Raw genomic sequence first — 27,783 nt, 5'->3', positions numbered from 1 at the left:
AAAAGACATTTTCTGAAAATGATTCCTAGCTAGATCGATTTATCACCCCCGAAACCTATATATAAAGAGGAGCTGGCCTAAGCAACTGTGCACTGTGATTTTCAACTAGGTCCTGACGTCATCATTGTGAGCGGGGCTTAAGTCAGTACACCTTCAGCGTTTGTCAGGTGCTCGCGAGTAGTGGATATATGTACGTTCTGGCTCACATACCGACTATTGTAAGAAGATCTCTCTGTTGTGTGTATATGTAATGTGAGTGGTGTTTCATGTTATGTTGGTGGTAGTATAAAATGGGTAGATTTTTAATGATCACTATCACCCCTGACCAGGTGTATGTGTGTTTTGTGTACTGCGGCGGGGCGGTGCTGCGGCGGTGGTCGGTGCAGCGGCGGCGAGGGGCTGTGGTGTTGGTGCTGCGACCTCATGAGCGCTGTGTTGGTGGTTGGTTGTGTGGTAAGGAGGTGTCACGAGGGTGTTGCGTGATGAATAATTCAAGAAAACATCTTGAATTATTTTAATTAGGCAACCGGAGACTGCTTGTGAGGTATTGGACGGCGGCGGCGGGGGGAGGGGGGCGGCGGCGGCGGGGGGAGGGGGCTACGTCAGCGGGGCTCGGTGTGTTCTCGAATTATGTTAATTAGACAACCGGAGACTGGTTGTGTGTGTGTGACCTTGTGAGGTACGGTATTTTTTATTAATGTAGTTTAATGTTTTCTATGACGTATCATAATTAGTTCGCGCTAGCAGTGTAACATTTTATAGTGGTTTTTCTTATCTGGTATGATAAGGTATGACGTGTGTGCCACTGTTGTGTGAAAATAATGTTTTTTTATTTTATTTTATAATGCCCCCAAGCTAAAGTGCTAACACCATCGTTTGGACAGATGTATCTTTTATCATCTTTACCACATAAAACTTTTTTTCTTTTGATTTGTGTGTAAACATTATGTTTATCATCACAAAATGTACGCATATCATCATATTTTTCATAGCTACGATTAAGGGCCTTATAATAGTTCTTAAAGTGTAGGTTTCTCACAATGGCAGCGGAGGTGCCTTTATTTTTTTTTACAACTTTATCATTATCTAGGATATAGCTATACATTTTGGAGCGTAGTCCAATAAACTCTCTGATGATGCAACCATTACTCTCGTCTTTCATTAGACCGATAACTTTTTTGTTGAGTAAAGGTAGATTGTATACATCGTTTTGGGGAAAATCAGAGGTGTCAAATTTGTATGTAAATAGTAACTAATTTATTTTACTCTTCATAGCTAGTTTATATACATATAAAATGACTAATTTAATGGTCGTGACGTCTAATTTATTGGTTACGAGTGTGGTGAACTTATCTTATCATAGCGGTAACCTTTTAAATGTTAAAGGGTAATAAAAAACTAATTCAAACAGGAAAACTTTTAATGTCGTTGTATATTATAATATTGTATAATTATATTATATTAAACATGAGAAAAATAAGTACTCTGTAGCGTAACACCTGATTTCATGATCCACAATGGAGGTTCGATCGTAAGCACTTTCCATTATATTTGACGCTTCGTGTAGTGTTTTAACTCCGCTCAACTTGAATTTCTTCTTGAAAAAGTTCATTCTGTTCTCATAGTGGAGTTTGATGCGATGTAAAAAATGTAGACGAGTGTCGAGACAGTTTAGGATGTGTTGTAGGTGCCACCATTCATCATTACTGATACTCATTGATTGGATGCCGCCACCACACGACACAAATATGAAATTCTGTAATCCCTCACCACGATCGGACACATTTACAAATCTCACAGTGCACTCCTGATTTTGTTGTGTTGAATTAATATTATTTTCAGTGTGGAGAGTAGCTGCTGCAGTAGCTGTGCCAGTGTTGAAGAAATCCGAGATTCGGTTTGCATTGTCCACGAAAATTGCACTCCATTCTTCTCTGGTTAGCAACAATCGACTACCAATGTTAATCACCTCCTCCAAACCCTCATTTATTCGATTCGATACCACTAAATACGTTGATATGTGAGGTATCGTTTTTGAATTAAGATCATATACGTTTTTACAAAGTTCAAAAGTGAAAGGTGGGATCGAATGTGAATATGATGGTGGGTAGATATAGTTTTGGGGGAGTAAATGATACATCTTAACAACACAACAGCCTATATCGAACTGAGTCGCTTGAACAGAACAGCTAATAATATAAACAGAACAGCTGATAATATAAACAGAACAGCATGGGCTTCAAACAGAACGGCAGCTGTTGAACCAGTTACAACCTGTTTTAACTGGATATTTTTCGAACTGATTTGGTTAAAATGGTGTATTCAAAGAGGGAATCATTGATAATGAGGCAGTAGGCGGTAGTGTAACTGGGGATGGCTTTCTTGAATTCCATTTCCAATTTTATGTCTATCATATACGTTTTTACAAAGTTCAAAAGTGAAAGGTGGAATCGAAGGTGAATATGAGGGTGGGTAGATATAGTGTTGGGGGAGTAAATGACACATCTTAACAACACAACAGCCTATATCGAACTGAGTCGCTTGAACAGAACAGCTAATAATATAAACAGAACAGCTGATAATATAAACAGAACAGCATGGGCTTCAAACAGAACAGCAGCTGTTGAACCAGTTACAACCTGTTTTAACTGGATATTTTTCGAACTGATTTGGTTAAAATGGTGTATTCAAAGAGGGAATCATTGATAATGAGGCAGTAGGCGGTAGTGTCACTGGGGATGGCTTTCTTGAATTCCGTTTCCAATTTTATGTCTATACCACCCCCCCCCCCCACGCCCGATCGAATGGTGTCCATTTGTCGGGAACAGTCGATTACAACAAGAGGTGCTTTTGTCTTAAAATGAGCTGGGTTCACTTGAACATTAGCGTTTTTCAAACCATAGTATTGCCTTTTAAAGTTACAAAACGCTTCATACAACAGGGAGTAGACACCCTTTTCAAAGTCATTAGCAAACGACTCGTATGGATAGTATTGAGAGTTGAGGTAGAGACGAGCATTGTAATAATTGTAGCCAGGCACGTGCAACTCGAACGGTAAGTTATTGATGAGTGTGTTCATTAAACCACATCCCACTGCTTTCATATTAGGTACTTTATAATAGCTGCTGATGTTGTTGTTATTAGTGTGGTATTTATTTTTATTATGTTTAATCATTGTGATTGTTAGTAAATATAAGTATTATTATTACTACTGTTGTTATTATTAAGGTTGTGTCTCTAACCCCCAACATGTACACTCTCAACAGAATGAAATTCAAGAAGCAGTCGTCCCACTTGGGACGACTGCTTCTTGAATTTCATTCTGTTGAGAGGTTGGGATATAAAATCGGAAAACGATATTGATAATTATTGTAGAAAATATAGACATAGTGAGCTGTTACCCAACAGTATACGTTGTTTGGTGTGTGGTCCGTCTGGATGTGGTAAAACTAACCTATTATTAACCTTATTGCTTGAGCCTAAAGGCCTAATATTTGAAAATATCTACTTGTATTCAAAATCACTCAATCAACCGAAATATCAATTTTTAAAGCAAGTACTCAACCATGTACCTGAAGTTAATTTCTACATGTCCTCGGATAAGAGTGAAGTGTCCTCACCGGAAGAGATAGAGTTTAATAGTGTTATAGTATTCGACGATGTGTCGATGGAAAATCAAGAACCAATACGCTTACATTTCTCTATGGGGAGACATAAGGGAATTGATTGTTTTTATCTGTGTCAAACATACAGCAAAATACCCAAACAGCTGGTGAGGGATAATGCTAATTTTATTATACTTTTTAAACAGGATGAAATGAATCTACGTCATGCTTACGATGATCACATCAATACCGATATGTCGTGGGATGTGTTTTTACAAATGTGTAAAGTATGCTGGAGTGATAAATATGGGTTTATAGTGATTAGTAAAGATGATGAGATGAATAAGGGTCGATATCGAAGAGGTTTTGATGATTATATTACTCTGTAGAATACTCACGATATTACAGATAATAATATAAGCACTTGTCATAATGAAACCATTTACATTCCGCAATGGACACCATCACATCGTCATCACAACCACCACAAATCTTTGGTGATAAGCAGCTCAAAAGAAAACTAGTTGATTTGGTTAAATCGGTAAAAAAGAAAATCAAGTCATTAAATGAGAGCAGAGCTGAGCTCACATCGAGCCTGCAAGAAACATTTCAACCAATCACACAACCCTTGAACACTCTTCTCAATGAAATTCAAATAAATAACACCACCAACAACCGTAAAGAAAACAAAAGTAAGAGAAAATCAGTTAAGACACAGCAACAGGACGTGCAGGATGATGTGAATTTATCCACTAGTAAGCAATTCACGGATGATGATGATGATGATGATGGTGAGGCTAGTGATGATACTGATGATTTTGAAGATGCTGATAGTTTGATAAAGCTTAAAAATATTGAGGATGATTCAAAAGAATTATCTAAATATGAAGAAGAAGAAGAAGAAGAAGAAGAAGAAGACATCCACCGCTTAGCAAAAACCTATGTAGATAACAATGTTATCAATAAGATAAAAAAAGTACCGTTTGGTGTTTACTTTACTCCCGAAGGATATCGCGTGGGTGATAGTTTTCTCAAATTGGGTAAAGAGCATTTCACTGTACAAAACGAAAAATTTCAATATACACCGGGGTTGATGGAGCTCTTGTTCAAGAAAGAACCCAACACCCATCTCATTGAAGCCGAGGATAGTCGCAACTACTATAAAATAATTACAATGACAAACGCACACCGACGTAATTTCTCGAAATATGGTCAGATACAGGGCGATAAGAGTTTCAAATATACTAAATATATAAAAAGCCTCTCCTCGTCCGCACCCATTGGACGAGGATGCTTAGTGAACTCGTCATCATTATCCTCATTACCACCACCATCAATTACAGACCTCTCACTTAAAAAGTACTATCCTAATACAGACTTCAAATATTGGGACGATCCCAATGAACTTGTGGATCGATTACGTTTACTCATAGCTTCCCAAAACGCCGGAAACACCATTCATGGTAATGAGATTATTGCAATAATTGAAGAACTAGTGGAGGCCAATATAATAGAACCACCCCACCAATAACCAACCCTCTAGTTGTTAATAATTATACTCCCCATTGAGTGTATATAAAAAAAAATTAATTACATCTTTATTATAATTATGTCTATCAATAAGTTTGGACGTCATTTACATACCAAGTTGAGTCAGAGATCAATAAAAACTTTACGTTTCGATAGTAGACAAGTGGACTTTAAAAAACGACTCTTAAGAAATGTTAGTAAAGGTATACAAAAAACCGATGTGATTATAAAAGCTCAATTGGATGAGGCGACAGTCTTTTGTTTGTCTAAAATTAAAAAACTCAATCAACAGTGTGAGGACATCACAGCGAAGGTCAACCATTTTCAAGAAATATTACGAAAAAATTTAAAAACCCCACCGGAAGTGAATTCTAAACCTCAAATGAATAAAAATCCCAAAAAGACCTCTAATAATCCTGAAGAATTATCAAAAAATTTAAAAACCCCACCGGAAGTGAATTCTAAACCTCAAATAAATAAAAATCCCAAAAAGACCTCTAATAATCCTGAAGAATTATCAAAAAATTTAAAAACCCCACCGGAAGTGAATTCTAAACCTCAAATAAATAAAAATCCCAAAAAGACATCTAATAATCCTCAAGAATCATCATTATCAGCGTCCTCGTCATCGTCGTCGTCGTCATCGTCGTCATCGTTGTCCTCACGTAAAAACTTCAAGACCTCTAAGGAAGTCAATTCTAAATCTCAAACAGCTCAAAATCCCAAGAAGAAAGACGTCTCCAAACCTGAAGATCCATCACATAATTTAACCAATTAACCGACGACGACACTCTAAAACCTAGTTATAAAGTAGTACAATAAAAATATTATGAGTTTAAAATGGCAGGTCGTTAAGGAAATTCATAAGAATGCTAACAAAAAGTTTCCAAGGAGACGATTCGTACAAAAAGGTCTCGATGACACCTGGCAGATTGATTTGATAGATATGCAAAAGTATTCAAAATATAACAAGGGTTTTAAGTACATCTTAGCGTGTATTGATACCTTTTCCAAATACGCGTGGGCTCAACCGGTGAAAAGTAAATCGGCTGAGGATGTAACACGAGCCATGCAAGCTCTACTCAACAACAATCTCAATAGAAAACCGAAAAATATTCAATCAGACGATGGACGTGAGTTTTTCAATGGGAAATTTCAAGCGTTATTGGGAAAGTTTGGTAATACATCACTACTCTACATACAGCCCTATGAAAGCGTCTATTGTGGAGAGATTTATTAGAACTATTAAGAATTGGATTTGGCAACAATTAACTTTTAATGGTTCTTACACATGGATTGATCATGTACTATACGATGTCGGGAAAAAATATAACAACAAAATACATCGCACAATCGGGCTTGCCCCAGTGAATGTGAATCATACTAATGCCAATGCCTTATTATCTAATGTTTACAATTTTATCAAGGTTCGTGGTAAAGCTAAATTTAAATGTCACGATTATGTAAGAATTAGTAAATATAAATCGTGTTTTTCCAAAGGATACACTGGCAATTGGAGTTCGGAAATATTTCAAATTGTGAAAGTGAATAACACCAACCCAGTTACCTATCAGTTGCAAGATGACCAAAAGCAACCTATACTGGGTTCATTCTATGAAAAAGAACTACAAAAAGTTAAATATCCCGATGTCTATCTAGTGGAGAAAGTGTTGAAGAAAAAAGGTGATAAAGTACTCGTGAAATGGTTCGGTTTGAATACAACTAGTTGGATCAATAAAGAAAACAAAATAAATTAATAATGTTTTATTATTTTATATTTTTAAAAGCACACGTACTACATTAACCTATCCCACACAATATTATAATAATCATTTTCAATATACAGTTATTAAAAACAAAAAGGACATAATAATCATTTTTTTCAATGCTTACACATTTTTTTTATTATTTTCTTTTTTTACAACAATTACAATAATCTTTATCCTAGTACATTTTATTAAAGTTACCCATCCCCAATTTTAACCTACTTTCAATACACAATAATTCTTGAAAGCATAATATAAGTATTACAATTATTATAGAGTACAATTTTTTTCTGAATCCTAATAATAAGTACATTTTATTAAAGTTGCCCACCCCCAATTTTAACCTACTTTCAATCTATCTATACTAATATTATAAATGTGAAAGTATCTCTGTCTGTCTGTCTGTCTCGCTTTCACGCCAAAACTACTGAACCGATTGCAATGAAATTTTGTACACAGTTATTCTAGAGTCCGAGAAAGGACATAGGCTACATTTTGATGTGGGAAAATATCTTATTTCCATGAAAATATCGATGAAAATTAATTCGCATTGCGCGTGGCCAGCGCTCATCCCGGGGGTCCTGGGTTCGAGTCCCGCAGGCGGAACAAAAAGTTTTCAATGTCCCTGGGTCTTAGATGTGTATTAAAATAATATTTCAAAAATCTTAAATATATTTTATGTATAATATTATAAAAAATCCAGAAATATATCGATGCAATGGATATTTTAGTTCTAATATGATTCAACAGATGGCGTTTTATTTTTTACTTCATTGTAACATAGAACTAATCATACTTATTAGTTATTATGTTTTTGTTTATAGTTTTTAATACGTTAGAATATTATGTTTAATAATATTATCACTTGGTATAATAATAATCAATCTTATAGAACTCCTACTGCATTTCTAAGGAGTTCGAGTGTACCGTGTTGGCCTATATTCCATCCAGAAAATATATCAATGCAATCAACATTTTAATTCTAATATATGAAAACAGATGGCGTTTTATTTTTTACTTCATTATTGTAACAGAACTAATCATACTTATATATTATTGTTTTTATTCATAACTAGCTGTTGCCCGCGACTTCGTCCACGTGCACTTTAGTTTATAGCGCGCAGTGTCAACAAAATTTGTGTCAAATTTAAAAACTTTTTAAAACCCTGGTAAGTGGTACCCCTCTTAAGGCCGCGCTACACCGGAATGGCAGCGCTGAAAGTGCTCGCCTCGCCGCTGTCATTCCGGTGTAGCGCGGCCCTTAATTAATCAAAATACCCAAAAACAGCTGTGCAGTGTGCACATTCTTTCTTTTTAATATGAAATAAGGGGGCAAACGAGCAAACGGGTCACCTGATGGAAAGCAACTTCCGTCGCCCATGGACACTCGTAGCATCAGAAGAGCTGCATGTGCGTTGCCGGCCTTTTAAGAGGGAATAGGGTAATAGGGGAGGGTAGGGAAGGGAAGGGAATAGGGGAGGGTAGGAAAGGGAATAGGTTAGGGGATTGGGCCTCCGGTAAACTCACTCACTCGGCGAAACACAGCGCAAGCGCTGTTTCACGCCGGTTTTCTGTGAGAACGTGGTATTTATCCGGTCGAGCCGGCCCATTCGTGCCGAAGCATGGCTCTCCCACGTATAATCTATACTAATATTATAAATGCGAAAGTATCTCTGTCTGTCTGTCTGTCTGTCAGTCTCGCTTTCACGCCAAACGCCAAAACTACCGAACCGATTGTAATGAAATTTTGTATACAGATAGTCTAAAGCCTGAGAAAGGACATAGGCTACTTTTTTACTGGAAAAAAGGTTTGTAAGGGTCGTAAATTTATTCAAAAAATTCATAATAGATGGCACCGTGCGTCTTCTACATCGCGCTGACGCTTGCTCAAAAGTCTTTCTATAAGAGGTGGTATCATCTTACATTTAAGTCTCGATTTTTTTCGATTGTTATATCTATTCTACGGTATTAAATAACTCAGTACTTTATCTGTGCAGGTAGTGACGTAACCTTAAGACCAAATTTCACCAACGACTGTTAAAGTTAATGCTCGAATTAGTATCACGTTAGCTGTTTCGTTTTTCATATGAATGAAAGAGAAGACAGGACAATTTAACAAGCTGTTAACACTAACAGACGTTGGTGAAATTGGGGCTAAACCTATCAATGATAAATAGTTTATGGGTAAAGTTGTGTAATTGGGAGGCTAAATAAGCTTTAAAATTTGGCATAAAATATAAAGTTTAATATAAAAAAATGAAGTACTTATTGTGTGCACACTGCACAGCTGTATTGATTTAAGGGGTACCAGGGTTTTTTATAAAAGCTTTTGACACCAATTTCGTTGACATCGCGCGCTATAAACTGAAGTCCACGCGGACGAAGTCGCGGGCAACAGCTAGTACACAATAATTCTTGAAAGCATAATATACGTATTACAATTATGTTTTATTAATAGAGTACATTTTTTTCTTGCAACAATAATATTATAAAACTCTATTAATAGCACACACGTCATACCTTATCATACCAGATAAGAAAAACCACTATAAAATGTTACACTGCTAGCGCGAACTAATTATGATACGTCATAGAAAACATTAAACTACATTAATAAAAAATACCGTACCTCACAAGGTCACACACACACAACCAGTCTCCGGTTGTCTAATTAACATAATTCGAGAACACACCGAGCCCCGCTGACGTAGCCCCCTCCCCCCGCCGCCGCCGCCCCCCTCCCCCCGCCGCCGCCGTCCAATACCTCACAAGCAGTCTCCGGTTGCCTAATTAAAATAATTCAAGATGTTTTCTTGAATTATTCATCACGCAACACCCTCGTGACACCTCCTTACCACACAACCAACCACCAACACAGCGCTCATGAGGTCGCAGCACCAACACCACAGCCCCTCGCCGCTGCACCGACCACCGCCGCAGCACCGCCCCGCCGCAGTACACAAAACACACATACACCTGGTCAGGGGTGATAGTGATCATTAAAAATCTACCCATTTTATACTACCACCAACATAACATGAAACACCACTCACATTACATATACACACAACAGAGAGATCTTCTTACAATAGTCGGTATGTGAGCCAGAACGTACATATATCCACTACTCTCGCGTAACGAGATTCCCAATAAATTGGTGTTTTTTGCGTTTTTAACAAGGAAAGGATGAAGTATTGTGTTTTACAATGTCGAAAATACTCAGACAGACGTTCTAAAGTTAATATATCTATTCCGCTAGATATATTAACTTTATGGCTTGAGAGCAATGAACTAGGTAGGAATTTCCCCTTCATATAATAGTATTTAAAAATATAAAACCGACTTCAAAATTGTACGTATTTGAGAATTAAAATTCATTATCTCAAAAACTACAGAACCGACTTTGATGAAACTTGCAGCATTCCCTAAGTTGAACAATACCTAGCACAACAAAAAAAATTATTAGTTAAATCGGACTCGTAGGAGATATGCGAACACAAACATATAAACATACATACATACATACACTTTTGAAATTGGGCACATATTTTGTTCAGGTGCTGATATAGACCAACATATACGAAAACTGAGCAGTTCTGTACTTCTACCATGAGTTGCTATCGAAAAACTACACAGTAGCTGTACCATGAGTATAAAGCTATAGTATTTATCGATGCTCGATTCCGACTACGTAAATATTTAGTATGGCGATTTTAGTTCCGCAAGTAACAATTAACAGTAGTAAAAATGTACGTAGTCGGTATCGAGTATCGATAAATACCTTAAGCTATAGCTTTAAACTCATGGTAGAGCTACAGATCTTGCAATCTACGAGCGCGCGGCGCCCTTAGTTGTGTGAGTGACCATATCTATACACGCGTATAGTGCGTCAAGAAAGCGAAGAAATTAAAAAGTGGCAACATCGTAGTGTCATCCCTCTCAAATCAATCCAAGAAAAAAAGGATGACACTACGATGTTGCCACTTTTTAATTTCTTCACTTTCTTGACGCACTATACATGGCTTGCTTGCTACTGACAGCTCCGTCAGGTACGCACAGTAACGAAAATGTCTATTTACAATTACAACTACAAATAAAGGCTACGCGCGCTCGTAGGTTGCAAGAACTATACGATTTTACCGTACTCGATAGCAAGCAAACGTGCGTCGAATAGTTTACAAGAAATATTACATACATACGCGTCGAATTGATAACCTCCTTTTTTGAAGTCGGTTAAAAATGCAGTAATTAAGAGTTAATAAAAAAGTACTTATGTAAAAAAATCAAAGTCATTTATTTGAAATAACTTACATTATGTACTTACATTAAAATATCATTTAAATTACAATGTCACTAAATATAAAATAATACATTAGGAATAAATAATAATCCAACATCACACCCGTCGGTGAGAATTACATCATGCACATAAAACAGGACCTTCTTTTCGAAGTGGGGCAAATAAAAAGTCATACTTATACAAATAATTTGATGTTTTCCATAGACTGAGAGGATGGACAAAACCTATTCCACTCGTTAAAAAGAGATGAAAAGAGCGTGCACCCCAGTATATATTATGTCTATGGTGCACCCATTGTCGTCTTTCTCTTTTATTACCAAAGACTAACAAGAAGGATCACGATCGCTTTGTCTCTTTCTAGCGAGTGGTCATTTCATAAGAGAGCCATGATACTCCAAGTCTATGGTTATATCTAATGCTAAGTGCACACATACGGTTTTGCTCGATCGAGCAATAACGTCAAGCAAAATCCGCGGCTCGGGATTTTGTCCACACTTTCAGCATTGCTCCATAGTTTTATTCTAAATCGATATATTTAATTCTATCAAGCCGGCTCGATGCGAGCCTTCGAGCTGTCAGTTTTGCGGTCCACACAGTAATTATTACACGATTTGGAGTAAAACTATCGAGGAAAACCGCATGTCAGTACTTAGCATATCACTTCTTAAGCAACACTTGTGATTTCACTGAACAGTCTTATGTTCATATTTCATACTTTACAAATTACAATAGATTCCATTCAGAATTATTTTACGTCTTACAGGGCCTTAATACCAAGGAAATAAAAACAAATTTCCGAAAAAATATCAACCTAACAACTCATGAACTATATGCTTAAGGACAAAGTTACAAAAGTAACATCACAGACTTAAAACGTATAACACGCAAAAGTTTACAAGTTAATTGCTTGTTGTAATAATTGAAGTACATACTTATTCCATGTTTTAAGTTATTTCATAAGAATTATTTAATTTTTGTGTGTCGTTAACATTATATATATTTGAAATAAAATATTTCAAATCAATAAGTTTACACATTGCATCGCATTTAAAATTACTCACACATTTTAATATAACATTAGAAATCATCATCATGATTTATGAAAATATGAAATGAACGATGATCGAAGAAAGAACACTTTCGACTGGCAAATGTTTTTATAAGATGACCGATTTATTATTATTACATTTTGCAATAATAATAGTTTACTATTTATATTGTGACTATATTTACCAGTCTGACTGCCGCCTTCAGAGAGATTAATTGATTAAAGCTTAAGCCGCCATTCCACCGCGGCGCACGCTGTGCACGGCCACGCGGCGCACGGATTTATTAGTTTGATTACGTGGGTCAACGTTTTCACCGCAGCACACGCTATGCACATGGCTACGACTATGTACAACTGTAGTGCAGCACAGTTTTGAATACTATGTACACGCTTCCGTGTATCGTATGCACAGCATGTAGCGTGGCCAGCGTTGAGCTACGTGTGCACCATATTCGAGCAAGCTACGTGAGTCAATTCGTGCGTAGCGTGTCCGTGGGTTGCAGTGGACACAGTCACATATATTTTCTTACAAAGCGAAGCTTGACGCACGTGCGTAGTCTCTCCGTGCGCTGCGGTGGATTGGCGGCTTTACTTAAATGAAAAATCTCTGAATGCGACCGTAAAAGGTATTCTCTTTCTCATCATTCAACAACAAATGAAGGCGACATGAAAGTATCAACACATGATCAACGTCAAATATTTAAAACAATATTTCAACATCAGTGTAAAATATATCAAAATGGCCCCAAAAGGGGGCGGAATTTATTGAACACGATTAGAGCCGATCAGTTCATAGCGCCACCGAGAGATGACGCTTTTACGTTACAATAGATTTCTCGCCATTTCAGCCGAATAAAGTTTTTTTATATTGATTCACAGTTTATAATATTAATCAATATTTTCCCTGTTACTTGTAAAATATTTGCACGGCGAATACAAGGTCTGCTGGTCTTGGTCTGGCACATTATAAAAGTATCTTGATAAAGACAGCGGACCTTAAATATTAATACGTTGCGTAAATAGATTTACTAAGAAGGATACCATATAAATTAATTACTTTTTACCTATCGTGCCATATAAATGCAGATCTTAAACTTCGAGGACAAGAATCGAGTGAAAACACTCACACACAAGTTTGTGCTTAATTCTTAATAATACTTAAATCATAGCCAAACTTCAACGAATACAATCATAGTATTTTTTGCCATTATTTATATAATACATACATAAAAATGTAAATATTCAAAAATGTTATCGCTCCAACATCCTTCCACATTCTACGATAAAAATGCGACAATTTGTTGAAAACAACTTGTTGTTTTCAACTTTCAACACCATCTCGACTTTCAGAGACATACAGATTTCTAGACAATACTCTAGACTCTAGAGTCTAGAATAAACAGACTGTCCTAAACACACACGAATATCTAGAGAATATAAGGCGATTCCTTGACAGTCCATAATTACATTTCAGTTCTATACCTTACGATAAGCTTGCATCGCTACTAATTAGTAACACAATGCCAAAACTTTACCTAGAGGTTACTTTAGAATCAACTGATTTTCTTAAGTCTTGCGTATTAATCTTCAACATACAAATGAAAAAAGGAGGTCCACCATTAGATAACAGAAAAGTAGGGTTTTCGACATGGTGGACACTACAAAATGATGCTAGCTTAATATAATTTTTCTTATCCAATATAAAATGTTCTCAAATCCGTTGACTATTCCTATCATAATATATTCACATACTTTTTTGCCTTTTATAAGTCCATTTTCGATATGCTTGTCTTCCCATCTACATATACAACCCAGCGTGTTGGCACGATATAAACAATACCACATAAATTCATACTATAATGAATAAAAAATTCGAGAAAAGTCAGGTCCCAAAACATTAGTCTTGTCCATTAACAACCTTGTTAAACTAACGGAGCAATGTTTAAAAAGATAAAAATGCCAATGTCTTTTGTCTTTTGAAGTCAAAAATTATCATAAACCAATGTGCAATCAGAGAAATTGATCTATAGGAAAACGGTAGTGCTAATTTGGTCGGTTTACGTAAGTCCAGCCAGATATCACGACTAAAATTCACTTGACCCGACCACTTTACGTACGTACGTAATCTACCTATGAATTTATTTCCCTGTTGGAACACAATACCTAATGTCAAATACTTTTATTGTCTTTTAACAACTAAATGCAATTGAACAATTCTGGTGCGTTTTTTTTCTTGCACATTTAACAAAAGCTTGTACAAGAAATCTCATTCGTTGAAAGTTAAGATGAAGCATATCTATACAATTTATTTTACTGCTACTGATACTCTTATCTAGACTATAGACGGCTAAGAAGGACGATTTGGTTTAGACTTTAGACATTAGAGTGGTTACATGCGTAGCTATTTTCTGAAAAATTAATTAATCGCCTAACAAGAAGCAATGTAGCTAATAAACTAATAGCGTTGATTCAGTCCTATCCTACAGCAAAATAGTATTTTCATATACGTCAGAAGTCGATCGTAAAATGGCTGATTTACTTGGCCGATCAAAATGCATGGGCCCTTTTTTCCATACAAATGTTGTCCCCTGTTTCCTCCCTGGATAATGCTAATAGAGTTATAATTTTTTCCTGAATATATGGCCACTAATACAATGTCCCTATGTTTTCTTTTTTTTTCATAATTTAATTATTAAATAAAAAAATATTCATGAACATTCAAAAACCCAAAAAAATGGCCGGATTTTCCGCTGTGTTCAAACATCCAGAAAACAGATTTGGCTAGATTATACAAAAAAAATAAAACATAGGAACACAGCTCAAGCCTTTCTTTAATCTATAATGAAAAAAGTACTTAAATCGGTTAAGTTTTCGAGAAGGAATCAGGGGACAACGAATCGTTGATTTTTTTGGATTTTCTGCAGTTGTCTCTATCGCGTTCTGCGGTATAGGCTTGAGGTAAGAGGTTGAGCTATGGATATTACACGTACTTTTTTTTCATTTCTCTAGGCCCTGGTGTATCCTCTTAATGTTGGCCATTTCATGGGAATACTATTTTGTATCTTCTTTTATTATAATTTATACCGAGACTGCATCTAAAACACATAGGTTAGAAGGTATGTACTATGTATGTAACTTTGATGCTTTTTTGTGTAAGTATTCACTTGCTATTTATTTACTCGTTAAACAAACATGAATGAGACTTCTTGCATTTTTCCCTATATAAATAACCTCTTTTAAAATAACCGTTGATTTTATGGAATTGGGGATTTATATAAGGTAATTAATTATTATTATTATTGTACACTTCATAAGAATAGCTAACACTAGCTAGCGTATCGCATGCATACATACATCTAATACAGCCTTTTGGCAGTGGACTTATACTACAATGATATATTGTTAGATTCAAATGCTAGTAAGGTGCGACCTTATGGACTGGAGCGGCATAATATGACGCCATCGACCAATAGCAACGCTTTCAGTGCACGCATGGTGGCGCATGATACTTGAGTAACCAATCACATCACTGTCGCGTAACGCAACTCCAAAAGGTCATAAAATAGCATTTGAAACTGATAACAGATGATGTAATATCGGACTTAGTAGGTTACAGCGTCTTTTTGAGGGTTTACTATCAATATTAAAAAGTTTTATCTTAAAATCTAAATGAAGTAAAAATTTAGGCCATTGCATTTGAAGCAGTATTAAATGTTTTAGTAGTTATTTTTTTGGGTTAATACATAAAATATGTTTGAAATATGACAGCGAAACGTTTATAAAAAGTCCTTACACTGAATAAGACAGAACTAACTAGTTTATGTTGCTTTCTTTATCTACTACATTGTAAAAACCATTTGATAGACAGCTAAATAGATTATCTAGTGCCGTCTTATTCTTCGTATTTAACAATATTAAAGATCTTAAGTACGTTTATAGATATTGATAGTAAAACCACAGCAAGGCTAACGGATATCTACGCTCGGACGAAACTAACACTATGAGAAGTATGGCAACGTTTAGGAATGAGATTATTGTTCGACCACACTAACAGTATACTGGTACTAGCTAAGCACCTCCTGAGCCTTCTTGGACATGTTTTAAAAATTTAAAATAATACTTCATGATTTCTAAAACTGTACATACAAATGAATCCATTATGTAAATTCATTAAAGTCACAAATAAGATTGTTTCATAAATTAAATATTACTAACCTAATAGTATAAGAGTTTTTGGTAAAAAGAAAAAGTATAGAGTATTACATATTTTAAAATGAGTTCATAATATACAAATCATAATAAACGTCATTATTTAAAATGTAAGTAGAAAGTAGAATTTTCATCAAAATTCTTCATAAACTCAGACTAATATTTCGTTAAGAGGGCGCCTAACCCCAAAAATCAAACATCGTCCTTCTCTCTTCACACTCACGCCCGTCTTTCATATGCCAGGTGAAAAAGAACGACGCAGATTCATCGCCAAATTAGTTTTTTCTCAATAACAACATAAATATACAACATTTTAAAAATCCGCTAGGTCGATCTCTCAATGATAGAATTTTATACAATGTGTTAAAATATTAACTTAGTTCAATGCACGGATAACCATTGCCATATTTATTTTCTTTTATTGCTATAAGGCAATAAATAAAAAAATTGTGAAGATTAAATGCATCTTTGTGATTTTTTCTATCGAGAAAATTTTATGATATCGTGTTTTTGCTCAGATTGATTAATTCTCGGAAATATAATGTAGTATCTAATTTTAGAAAATGAAACAATTCGGGGCTTATTTTCAAGTATAAAAATGAATTATAAAATCGATACTTTAGGGTTAGTCGCCCCCTTAATGCATTGAGTGTATAAAATCAACAAAATGTCGTTTTCGAAACTTATTACTTCACATAATAATATTCTACAACCAAGGTAGGTAAATCGTCATACCTATTTGTTTCATTTGTCCTATTTACGCCTCTAGTCCACCGACGCTGCGAACTGCGAAACAACGGCGAACCGATTTACTGTCTCATCCGCTACACGACAGTGCGTTATATTGCATCTCGCTCTATTGCTGTTTCGCATTGGTTTTGCAGAGTTCTCGCAGTTCGCTGGACAAGAGAAAAAGAAATTTAAACTTAGAATCGCTCAATTCCATAATCAAAAGTACCAGGCGCTCAGATATGTGCAGGAGTATGTAAGAGTAGGTATGTGTGACGTCACGCTGACACGTCACACGGGCAGCACGGCGACCGACTGTCACGCGAACCGCCCCTTCTCGCTCGTCTGCTTCACGTACTCCATTATCAGCTCTCTGGAAACGAGGTTATAATAATTAATGTCGGTTCACAAAATATCTGAAAAAAAGCCGTATGTATTTTGTCTATTGTTGTTTCTTTAATGTTCTAGTCCTTTAAATCTTCGTATTGCGTGCAAAACAAAGAATATTTTACCCATTCATTAATTCAAGGTTACGAGACTTTATTAAACACCTTTATCTTAGATATCTCGGCAGAAATGGAAGAAAAACGCATTGTTTCTTTGGCGGGGCAAGGAGTCAGCGAGGCCTGTATGCGCTCCGGGAAAACAGACTATAAGCTTATGAAAATAAGAGTTTACTTGTATATGAGCGGGTCTATGTTCCGCGCCAGCATGTACAGCAGCCACCAGTCGCCGAGGTCGGTGCGGCGCGACACCGCCGCCGCCGTCTCCAGCGCCAGCGACCGCGACCGCGCCTGCAGCAGTCGCGCCCGGACAGACGGCACGAAGATTATCACTAGCCTGGAAACAACGTTTTAGTTTTAGTGTTTAGTCATAGATGGCGCTTTCAACAGTCGTTTTAATAATAGAGGCCTTTTCATCTGTTGTGGATGATTTACTCAGTATTCTCTGAGGAAATTAACTACTTTTTAAGTACTGTAAATGCCTGGTTTGGAATCTCGCAACCTAGTCGGCCTAGTGCAGAGAAATTAAAATTTGGTCAAAACGTCTAGAACTAGCTATTCGTGGGGTTCCTCACGAAATTTTCTTTCACCATACAAGCGTCCGTACTTGAAATACTACGCCATGAAAATGTCGTTTGGTGCAATCTACCACCTGAGATTGAACCAGTACCCTACGCAGATGGGGGACCTACGTAGTTTGGTCGCGTTATGTTAAACCCAGCAGATCACAATCATTGAATTGACATGATCCGGCCAAATGACGTTGGTCTGTCAACTGCCTAGGAATCAATTTGCTCGACGGTACTTTATATTTGCAAGAATCTCTTCCGTCTCACCTATATATAACGAGCATGAGCAGGATGCACGCTAGTATGATGTACCAGAACCACAGGAACACGTAGGTCTTCTCGTTGACGATATTGAGCGGCAGCACGCACAGGCTATCGTGCGTCTGTATAGAGCCGGACGGGCCGTACTTATGGAAGGTGCACTTCGTCACGCGCGGAAACACGTAGATCATGGGGTCGTATCTGGAAAGTGACATGACAGTTTTTTTATTTGAGGTTTTAAGGCAAAAGAGTAGAACTTGTTCGGCGCGAGTGACGAGTACCAAGACAGCTATGGCTGAAGATTGAAGAGACCGAATTATAGATTTATCGATTTGTAATCTTATCTATAGTGCAAAAAAAAAAGACATGGCAGTTGCGAAGCATAAAAACGTCAATGACTTATTGGAGTTGACCGTACCAGGGAGGTAGAAGGGTAAAAGATATATTATGTAAATTTTAACCAGGAATATAAAAGTAACCAAATGGATCCCCTGGTAAGCGATATTCGCAATACGATCATGGATGTTCGCAACACTTCGTGCTTAGTCTTCCACATTTTTAGAATCTCACACTCAGCCCAGTCTAGAGTAGGTACTATCAGAGAAGTTCATTCATAGACAGACGGCGGACCTATGTAATTTGGTAGCATTGCGTCAAACCCAGCCGATAGATATTAACATTGAATTGACAAAATTCGACCAAATGACGTAGATCCCTCAACTGCCTATGTAGTCAATTTCTTCGACGGTGGTGCTAGTTATTAACAAAAAATTTACAGCACTTTAAGGGCCTGTTTCACCACTTCCTGATAAGTGACGAATAGGCTATCCACCAATTAACTTGACAGATCAAGTATGGAGAATCTGTCTAAAAAGTTGTGAATAGCCTATTCGGCACTTTATCAGAAAGTGGTGAAACAGGCCGTTAGTCTTTATTTTATAGCCATAAGGTCCATACCTCTCCTCCTGCGGCACATCACTGTACCCCAGCACTCTGGTCCCATACGAGAAGAACTCCCCGCCGAAGAAGCTGTCCATCATCCACAGCTGTAGCACCACGTTGACCAGGCACAGCAGCTCGCAGCCCCAGTACCGCAGCGCGTACAGCTTGTGCGACTGTAAAGAAGGAGATGATGATGAGTAAAAGTGTGACAGTTTTGAAATAGGTACTATTGCAATACATACTATGACTGTTTTTAATACGGTGCGTCGCCGTTTGAAACTATTTTTAAAATACTAGATGTTCGTTGCGTCAAAATTCGTTCATAGGGCGGGTACCGTACAATCTTCCGGGATGAAAACTATCCTGTCCCTTCAAGGGACTCAGAGTACATCCATACCACATCGGTTCAGTGGTTTGGGCTTGAAGAGGTAACAGAGAGACAGACGCGCTTTCACTTTTATAATACTAGTATTTAAATAATAGTAGTATAGGAATATAGGATGCTTAAGGCAATGGCAATTATTTTCTAGCATGAAACGTCAATCAGTGGAACAACTCAAACAAGCATATAAAGTTTTGCGTCTATGTCACGTCTTCACAACGGTTTTCGCGATTTCCAACTTGTTTACTTCGTTTGAACTTATAGCACGCAGAAGTTAAAGAGGCATATTGTTCAAAGGAAACTCTATAGAAGCAGTTTTTTTTTAATTATAAAATTGGGGCCGTCAATGGACTGTTCGTCCATATCCTTTTTTTTATTATTTAGATTTTTCGCACCAAGGATAATTGCAATAACATTATGAATTTTAATTAATTGTGGTCCATCACACCATGGACACTTTTTTTTTTGTAATATATATATTTACTTAATAGAATAGACTATAATATATTATACATATAATAAATAAATATATATTTATTATTTTATAAATTACATAATAATAATGTTTTGAACGGTGAGGTCCCAGTCGGTGTGGCCAGTAGATCCGACATTTTCCGATTTCCTTAGATTTTATGCTGCTCCACCCTTTGCCTTTAGATGTTGTGACATTGGCTTAGTGGAGTGGGGTCACTCAAGCTGGATGGAGTTTCTAGGGTGTTAAAGAGATATCGTTCTGTGTCGAATCTACCCGCCATTTGGCTTAGGCCCTTATCGTTCCTGTCTTTTATAACCATTTTTATTTACATTTACAAAAAAAAAAAGTGATATCTACTTGTTGTGCTATGTTGACTAACCCAACATAAAGAACTGGCCAGCCGCTCTTATCAGTCACGTAGCAAACATTTTCTTTGATGCTATCACTGTACTGTGTACCAAGCGTCCACTTGGAGTTGAGGCTGAGATGATAGCTGTTATACTCAAGAGTATAACAGCTATCATCTCTATATCATATCATCTACGATGCACTTTTAGCTTAGTATAATATTTTACTGCTACGCCTAGCTTTTTAGACTAGATACCGAATGTAAAACTTGGCAGTTTGGTCAAGTTTTAAAGTCTCTTGCTTCTTTTTTATGAAATAAGGGGGCAAACGAGCAAACGGGTCACCTGATGGAAAGCAACTTCCATCGCCCATGGACACTCGCAGCATCAGAGGAGCTGCAGATGCGTTGCCGGCCTTTAGGGTAATAGGGAAGGGTAGGGAGGGAAAGAGAAGGGAATACGGGAGGGTAGGGAAGGGAATAGGGTAGGGGATTGGGCCTCCGGTAAACTCACTCACTCGCCGAAACACAGCGCAAGCGCTGTTTCACGCCAGTTTTCTGTGAGAACGTGGTATTACTCCGGTCGAGCCGGCCCATTCGTGCCGAAGCATGGCTCTCCCACGTCAAACTGCAGCGTCCCAAAGCCCTGGCCTCACCCTACCTAAGATTTTGGCTTAAGAAAAAGCAAAAATTTCAACATAAGCACGCTTGAGATTTACACCTTTAAATAGTAAATCTGATGACTTAACATCTTAAATTACACCTTGAAATACTAAATCTGATGACCACACTTCAGCATCCTAAAATATTTCCTTAAAGTCCCTCTAATTTTTGGAATGTCCCTGCGTAAAAACCAAATGAGTGACCTGTTTTTGCATGTTATCGAGCATGTGCACACGATCTCAGCCATGCGGGAGGTATCAGATAAGTCAACAATGTAACAAAACGATCATTATACTGTGTCATTTCACATTCGAAGATAGCACGATAACGCCGTCTTTGTTTACCACAAAATAAATGAGCTTTGTCTCTGTCTCTATACTGTGGTGAAATTTAAAATTTCTAAAGTAAAACGGTAGATACCGTATCATAGTTCCAGGGTGAAGTATAGACCGTACAGTATGTTATAACTATGTACGAACTACGAGTATTTGCGCTCTCTCGTAAAGACTCGTAAATACTGTACCTGTGTTTTTGTCAATTTCTCCATGCTAGGACTTAGGAGATGTTCCGAAAAAGGCCAAATGTAACGCACAGATTCTAAATGTCGACGGCCTCTATCTCTCGCCTACGGTTTTTGTTATATAAATATTAAAGACCAAGATCCTATGTCTCCTAGCGCGAATTAAAGAAACAATCGCCTTAGGTCATGTTCTACACTTCTCCTTAGGTAGAGAGCGATATATATGTATGTATTAGAATATAGGCCACCCACGGCTGCTTTAGGTTCATTTTACACAATACACAATCATTGACTTAAACAAAGTAAAGGTCCGATTACATTCGACCACCAGAATGTAGAAATTGGCCACCAGGCTAAAATATGGAGACAGCAGCCCAAAAACCGTCCAGCTAGCAAAAAATAGCGTGACAGAGAAAATACGGTAACTGGATACTGGATAGTCATAAACAGGCCAAAAATGTGGAAATTGACCACCAGCAGGCTAAAATGGTGTAGAGAACGTCCAAAAAATCGTCCATCTAGCGAAAAATAGCGTGTCAGAGTCACCTCGGTGATGAAATTCGAGCGCGTTTGGTGCAGTACGCCTATTTGTGAGCAGATGCTTACCCATTGTGACGACACCTGGCATTTTATCTAACCCCACGTGAAACGTTTTCGACCCTACGCATGTTGATATAAAAGCAAAATTCCATCGTAGTTCTTTTATCTACAATTCCCCTTTCATAATATTTTTAGTCGTCAAACTCCCAGTTTGCAAAATTTTGAGAGCCGTAGGATAATGTAAAGTTTTACGCGGTAAGTTAAAAATAGAACAAACCATACTGATATTATTAATAAGAAAGTGTCTGTCTGTCTGTCACCTCTTTAAGTTTAAAACACTGACCGATTTTTATGAAATAAGGTATGCGTCCCGGGAAAGGACATGGGATAATTTTTCTCCCCAAAAATTTTCGATATCCGCGCGATAAGCGAAATTTGGCGAAACGGCGTTGCAACTTGCAAGCGTCATGACTCATGTAGTGTCTTTATAATGAAGATACTAATTACATATTATACTTATTCAAAATTTAAAGGATATTCCGTATGTAAAGAAAACAATATTGAAAGCATTAAAATTACCAATGATGTAAACTAGTATTTCCAACGTAGTGACTATGTTTTGTTTGTTATTTTCGTTGTGTTTCAGCTACTGATGAGTTATGACCTAAATACTTGAAGTTTCACCACTTAATAAGTAGGAAAATAGAAGATCATAAAACGATCACATTACGCGTAGTAAGCTATAATTATTTACTAACATACCCTTCTTACTGGAACTGGTGCCTCTGTTTCTACAGATATTTTTTATTTATTTTTCTTTACATAGTTGCGCTGTAGTAAACAAGTGACCATGGATAGAAATATCTAACAATCGTGTGCGCAGACCGCAAAAACGCGACCGCAGATGTGCAAACCAGACCTCCAGATGTTACCGCTAACTTTTTGTTCGCGTACCGCAGACCTGACAAACTGTTGGACATTTCATAATATTTGCGAGTTGCGAAACAAAACTTTAAACTACATAATATAGTTAAGATTGTCGTTAATTTTCATGATTGAGGAATTTTATGCTTTTAAGGATACCATACATCATAATACATACTTATAATGCGAAAGCATGTCTTTTTCCCCAAGGAAACCACAATTTTTTTAGTTTTCTTTGATCTCCAAGAAATGCTCAGACTCTAGCTGTTCTACCATTTCTTTAAGTCTTTCTAACTGAGCGAAACTTTTCTTCATAGCTATAAGTAGAGGTACATGACAAATTGACTACCCCAAATCTTAGTGTTCTACGAAGAAAAGTTTTACTTTTAAATAAACGTCACTTAAATTAAGATGCACTTCTATTGGGATTTATTTCTACTTTGCAAACTCTTACAATATCTCACATGAGTTAAGGCGTTTTCAAGCATCAAGCCGCTAGAACAGTGGTCCCCAAGTGCCAACCTTTTTTTCATACGGGCCACTAACATGTTTTGGTCTCGGAGTTGCGGGCCGCAACAAAAATTTTATTGGGGCTAAAAAAGCCCGCGGGCCACGGGTTGAGGATAGCTGCGCTAGAATATCAATCAGCTGTATTATGAATACAGTGGTACCAGGCTTCCAGAAGTCAAAGCAGTTCATATGACAGATTGAGTTCGTATGACAGTTATAAACGGGAGTCGATTTACCTGTCTGTCTGCTACACGATGCATTTCCGAGCTTTCTACAGTCTACAACTCTACACCTGCCGTTTTGAATAATAGCAAGTTGGCAACCAACATTTTCGATGTTCTTATTTCGAAAAGACGAAAATATTAAGGATTAAATGTTGCCCGCAACTCCGTTGCGCCAAAATTAGTTTATCGTTCAGGCTCCGTACATTTTTCTAAGATAAAAAGTATCCCATGTCCTTTCCCGCGATTCAATTCCTCCAATCGGCAAAATCGGTTTAGCGGTTTGGGCATGAAGAGGTAACAGACAGATCGCATTTATAATATAAGTATGGACTTAAAGTGATAACAGAGATATTATATCCGTCACTGAATGTAAAACTGAGTAACGCAGAGGTATAAAATCATAATTTCAGAGACGCGGATGCATTTCACCTGGAAACTCACACCTAGCCTGGAGACGCTGGTGAAATATTTATACCCATACCACAGCCCATACTATAGCCCAAATAACGAGGCACAGAATTTAATACAAGTTTGACATTTTTAAGGAAGTGTTGTGGCTCGACTCGCCGTACATTCAAAAGGTCGCGTTCAAAAGGTACATAAAAATAAACTGAAAAGGACTATAGAACCACTTCACAATAATATTCTTGCAAAGTATTCCATAGTAAATTCTAACATCACTTTATATTTCCATCCGAATTTTATGAATACCAAATCTTGAAAAGTCTTTCTTAGTACATAGTTTGCTTACATCACTACCATTCCAATCTCAACGCAACTGTCAACTAAATTGGGTGTTGATCTGTTGATGATGACGAAGTCAGCCTAAAAGTCAACAGAACAACTGTAATTTGTACCCGTTGAACTGAGATGGATATCGTTGATGACTGTAGACCTGTCAGCCCACTCGTTCGGAGAAACTCCGTATGTAGATTGGGGACAATGATATAATGCTCAAATTGAGCGATGCTTTCATTGTCTCATGAAAGGTTGGCCCACAGGCCATAGGCCATGTCATTTCGAACGTAAAGGAGGTCATATTCGTCTATAGTTACCAATGATCGACAGGTTCGCAATGGCGGCAATCATTATATCTAACATGGTCCAACGAAGGTCTTCAACTTTAACCAGCAAAAAATGTTGGTGTGTCAACTTTTCTGGAAGAGAACATGTTCAAGTTTACATTTCTACGTGTTGTTGTTGTGCCATTTACAAATTACAATACATTCTATCTGCTTATTTGCTGCTTATGTCATTAGCCAAAAAGTGTTCTCAGAAGTAAAATAACCCTACACGACCTATAAACTAGTCTCAATCCAGAATCATTCAGGGGCGTAATGCGTTATGGCGTCCAGCGTCTGGGGGCCTATCATTAAATCACGTTTAGGCGTACGTTGACTTCGCCGCTGTACCGTTAGTAAGCTCCTAGTGTCTCACAGAACTTACTAGAAATATTATAATGAATGTCATTTGTAATTATACTCACAAGTCAAGTCGTGGAGAAAAGTGTTAAAAAAATAGCAAAAACTAAAAGAGTACTTAATCGCAAACTTGTAACTCAAGTATACTCAAGACGTATCTCTATAGACGCGCTTAAAACAAAACCCTGCAAATAGAAACCGTACATTTTCGTGCGATATAAAGCAGTTTTTGTAGTCTACTCTATTACTCGTATAACTGCGCCAAATAACATAAAAGTGGGTCCAGTCGTTCAAGCGTGTGTCCAAAGGAAATAAGGTTTTTTTTCATGAAATAAGGGGGCAAACGAGCAAACGGGTCACCTGATGGAAAGCAACTTCCGTCGCTCATGGACACTCGCAGCATCTGAGAGCTGCAGGTGCGTTGCCGGCCTTTTAAGGGGTAATAGGGGAGGGTAGGGAAGGGAATAGTCAATAGGGGAGGGTACGGAAGGGAATAGGGGAGGGTAGGGAAGGGAAAAGGGTAGGGGATTGGGCCTCCGGTAAACTCACTCACTCGGCGAAACACAGCGGAAGCGCTGCTTCACGCCGGTTTTCTGTGAGGACGTGGTATCTCTCCGGTGGAGCCGGCCCATTCGTGCCGAAGCATGGCTCTCCCACGTCAAAATTATATTTGTACCTATTTATAAATTCTAAGTCCTATTTCCAAATTTCATTCAACATTATTTTACCTTTGACAAGACCTTAATGTTTGCGTAATAGAGACCACTCTAGTGTAACGAGTGACGGATGATACCACTTACCAGACGTAACTCGTACGTATTCAGAATGACGTAACACAATGTAAGAACTTTATTGTAACAGATGTTTGCTGTTTACGCTGACTGGTTTTCTCACGGTGAAAAACCTTCAATTGATACACGATAATCACTCAAAATACCGGGTGTTAGAGTTTAAATTACAGCTAAGTATTAATTTACGTTGCATTTGAGTACTAGCATCTGTATAAATATCAATGAAACGCGATGAATGAACTTTAACTTTTTTGACACAAATTAACGAAATATTTAATGAAGCTTCAATTTGTTCTGGTGGATTCGTCAAGCTTTTACTTGCCCAGCTACTGATCCAAATAAGAAAGCAAAAAGCGGCAAAAGAGGCCGCCATAAGAATTACGTACACCTGAACATAATTTAAAGACCCTGGAGAAAGTCTTCGTAGAATTCAAAATGACCCGCGATCAAACTTATTTCGGAGAATTTCAAGTTCTACAAATGAAATTATTGAATGATTAAGAAACTGACACTTTTCGCAAAATATATGATACTAAACGCATTCATGATACTAAGGGTGGGTTGCACCAACTTACTTTAACTACTTATAACTGTAAATTTAGCTGTAACTTTATCTTTAACTAAAATGCAAAATGTCAAATCTTTGGTTAAAGTTAAAAATGGACGCTATCAAGTCGCCATATTTAACCATAACTATAAAGCTCGACAAGGCTTTAAATGCACGTGGCGAAAAAAGGAACTAACGCTGTCATCATACAAATAAGCCATTTTTGACAGTTCTCCTTTACCAGCAGCGCCCCCGCCCACGTCCTTATAAAGCCTTGTCGGACCAGCAACGTGTTCTGTCAAATTCTGTGGTCAAAGTTAAGGTTAAAGTTAAATTAGCCTTAACTATAACCATAACTTTGAGTTTTGACCATAACTTTAACTTTAACCACGCCTCTGGTGCAACCCAACCTAAAATTCATTATTAACCTGTTCTTATACAAAACAGCAAGAGAGTTAACGTTAAAAATTCAAATACCCTGTAGAAATCAAGATCAAAATTCAACATTATTTCGTAGGATTCTACGAAATTTGATAATGAGTCTTGAATTCTACGAACATAATTAAAATCGGGAAGCTGACACTATGCACAAAATATGACCGTAAATTGATTAATAACTGTTCCTGTATAAAATTATACCGCGAACCGGTGTAATTAATGGTGACTCAGGGGCACACACGGGGCACATGTCGCACAATCGATACTCGGGAAACCCACAAAAATTATTTAGCTTTATAAAATTCGTAAGAAATTCGTCAGGTAAGGAAAAACTGCGTGATCCTTAGAAATACTAAAGGCTTGAAGGACTTAGTATGCACATCATGTTCGATTGAAAGAAATAGAAATATTGTGAAGAACTTTGTTCGCACAGGAATACGTTTATCCTGCATGAACCCCGAGTTCTTCCTCGAGTTTTAAAGTATGTATCTTTATATCGAATTTCATCAAAATCACTTTAGTCGTTTAAGCGGGAGGCGA

At 37.2% G+C, this 27,783-nt stretch overlaps 1 protein-coding gene across 1 annotated transcript in view; it reads right to left on the bottom strand.

The window, feature by feature from the left end:
* Window positions 1-17,056: 17,056 nt before the first annotated feature.
* LOC121729411 (innexin inx1) overlaps window positions 17,057-27,783 on the bottom strand; it is a 45,892-nt gene continuing 35,165 nt past the window's right edge. Inside the window, exons 5-8 of the mRNA XM_042117922.1 lie at window positions 19,478-19,635; window positions 18,527-18,721; window positions 17,866-18,027; window positions 17,057-17,560 (exon numbers count right to left, since the gene is read on the bottom strand). Coding sequence (XP_041973856.1) covers window positions 17,506-17,560; window positions 17,866-18,027; window positions 18,527-18,721; window positions 19,478-19,635 — 570 coding nt within the window. The 3' untranslated portion in view covers window positions 17,057-17,505. The remainder of the gene's footprint in view (window positions 17,561-17,865; window positions 18,028-18,526; window positions 18,722-19,477; window positions 19,636-27,783) is intronic.

The sequence above is a fragment of the Aricia agestis genome, chromosome 8 (assembly GCF_905147365.1).
Source record: "Aricia agestis chromosome 8, ilAriAges1.1, whole genome shotgun sequence".
In the NCBI taxonomy this organism is placed as follows: domain Eukaryota; kingdom Metazoa; phylum Arthropoda; class Insecta; order Lepidoptera; family Lycaenidae; genus Aricia; species Aricia agestis.
This window is presented reverse-complemented; position numbering and strand designations above follow the sequence as displayed.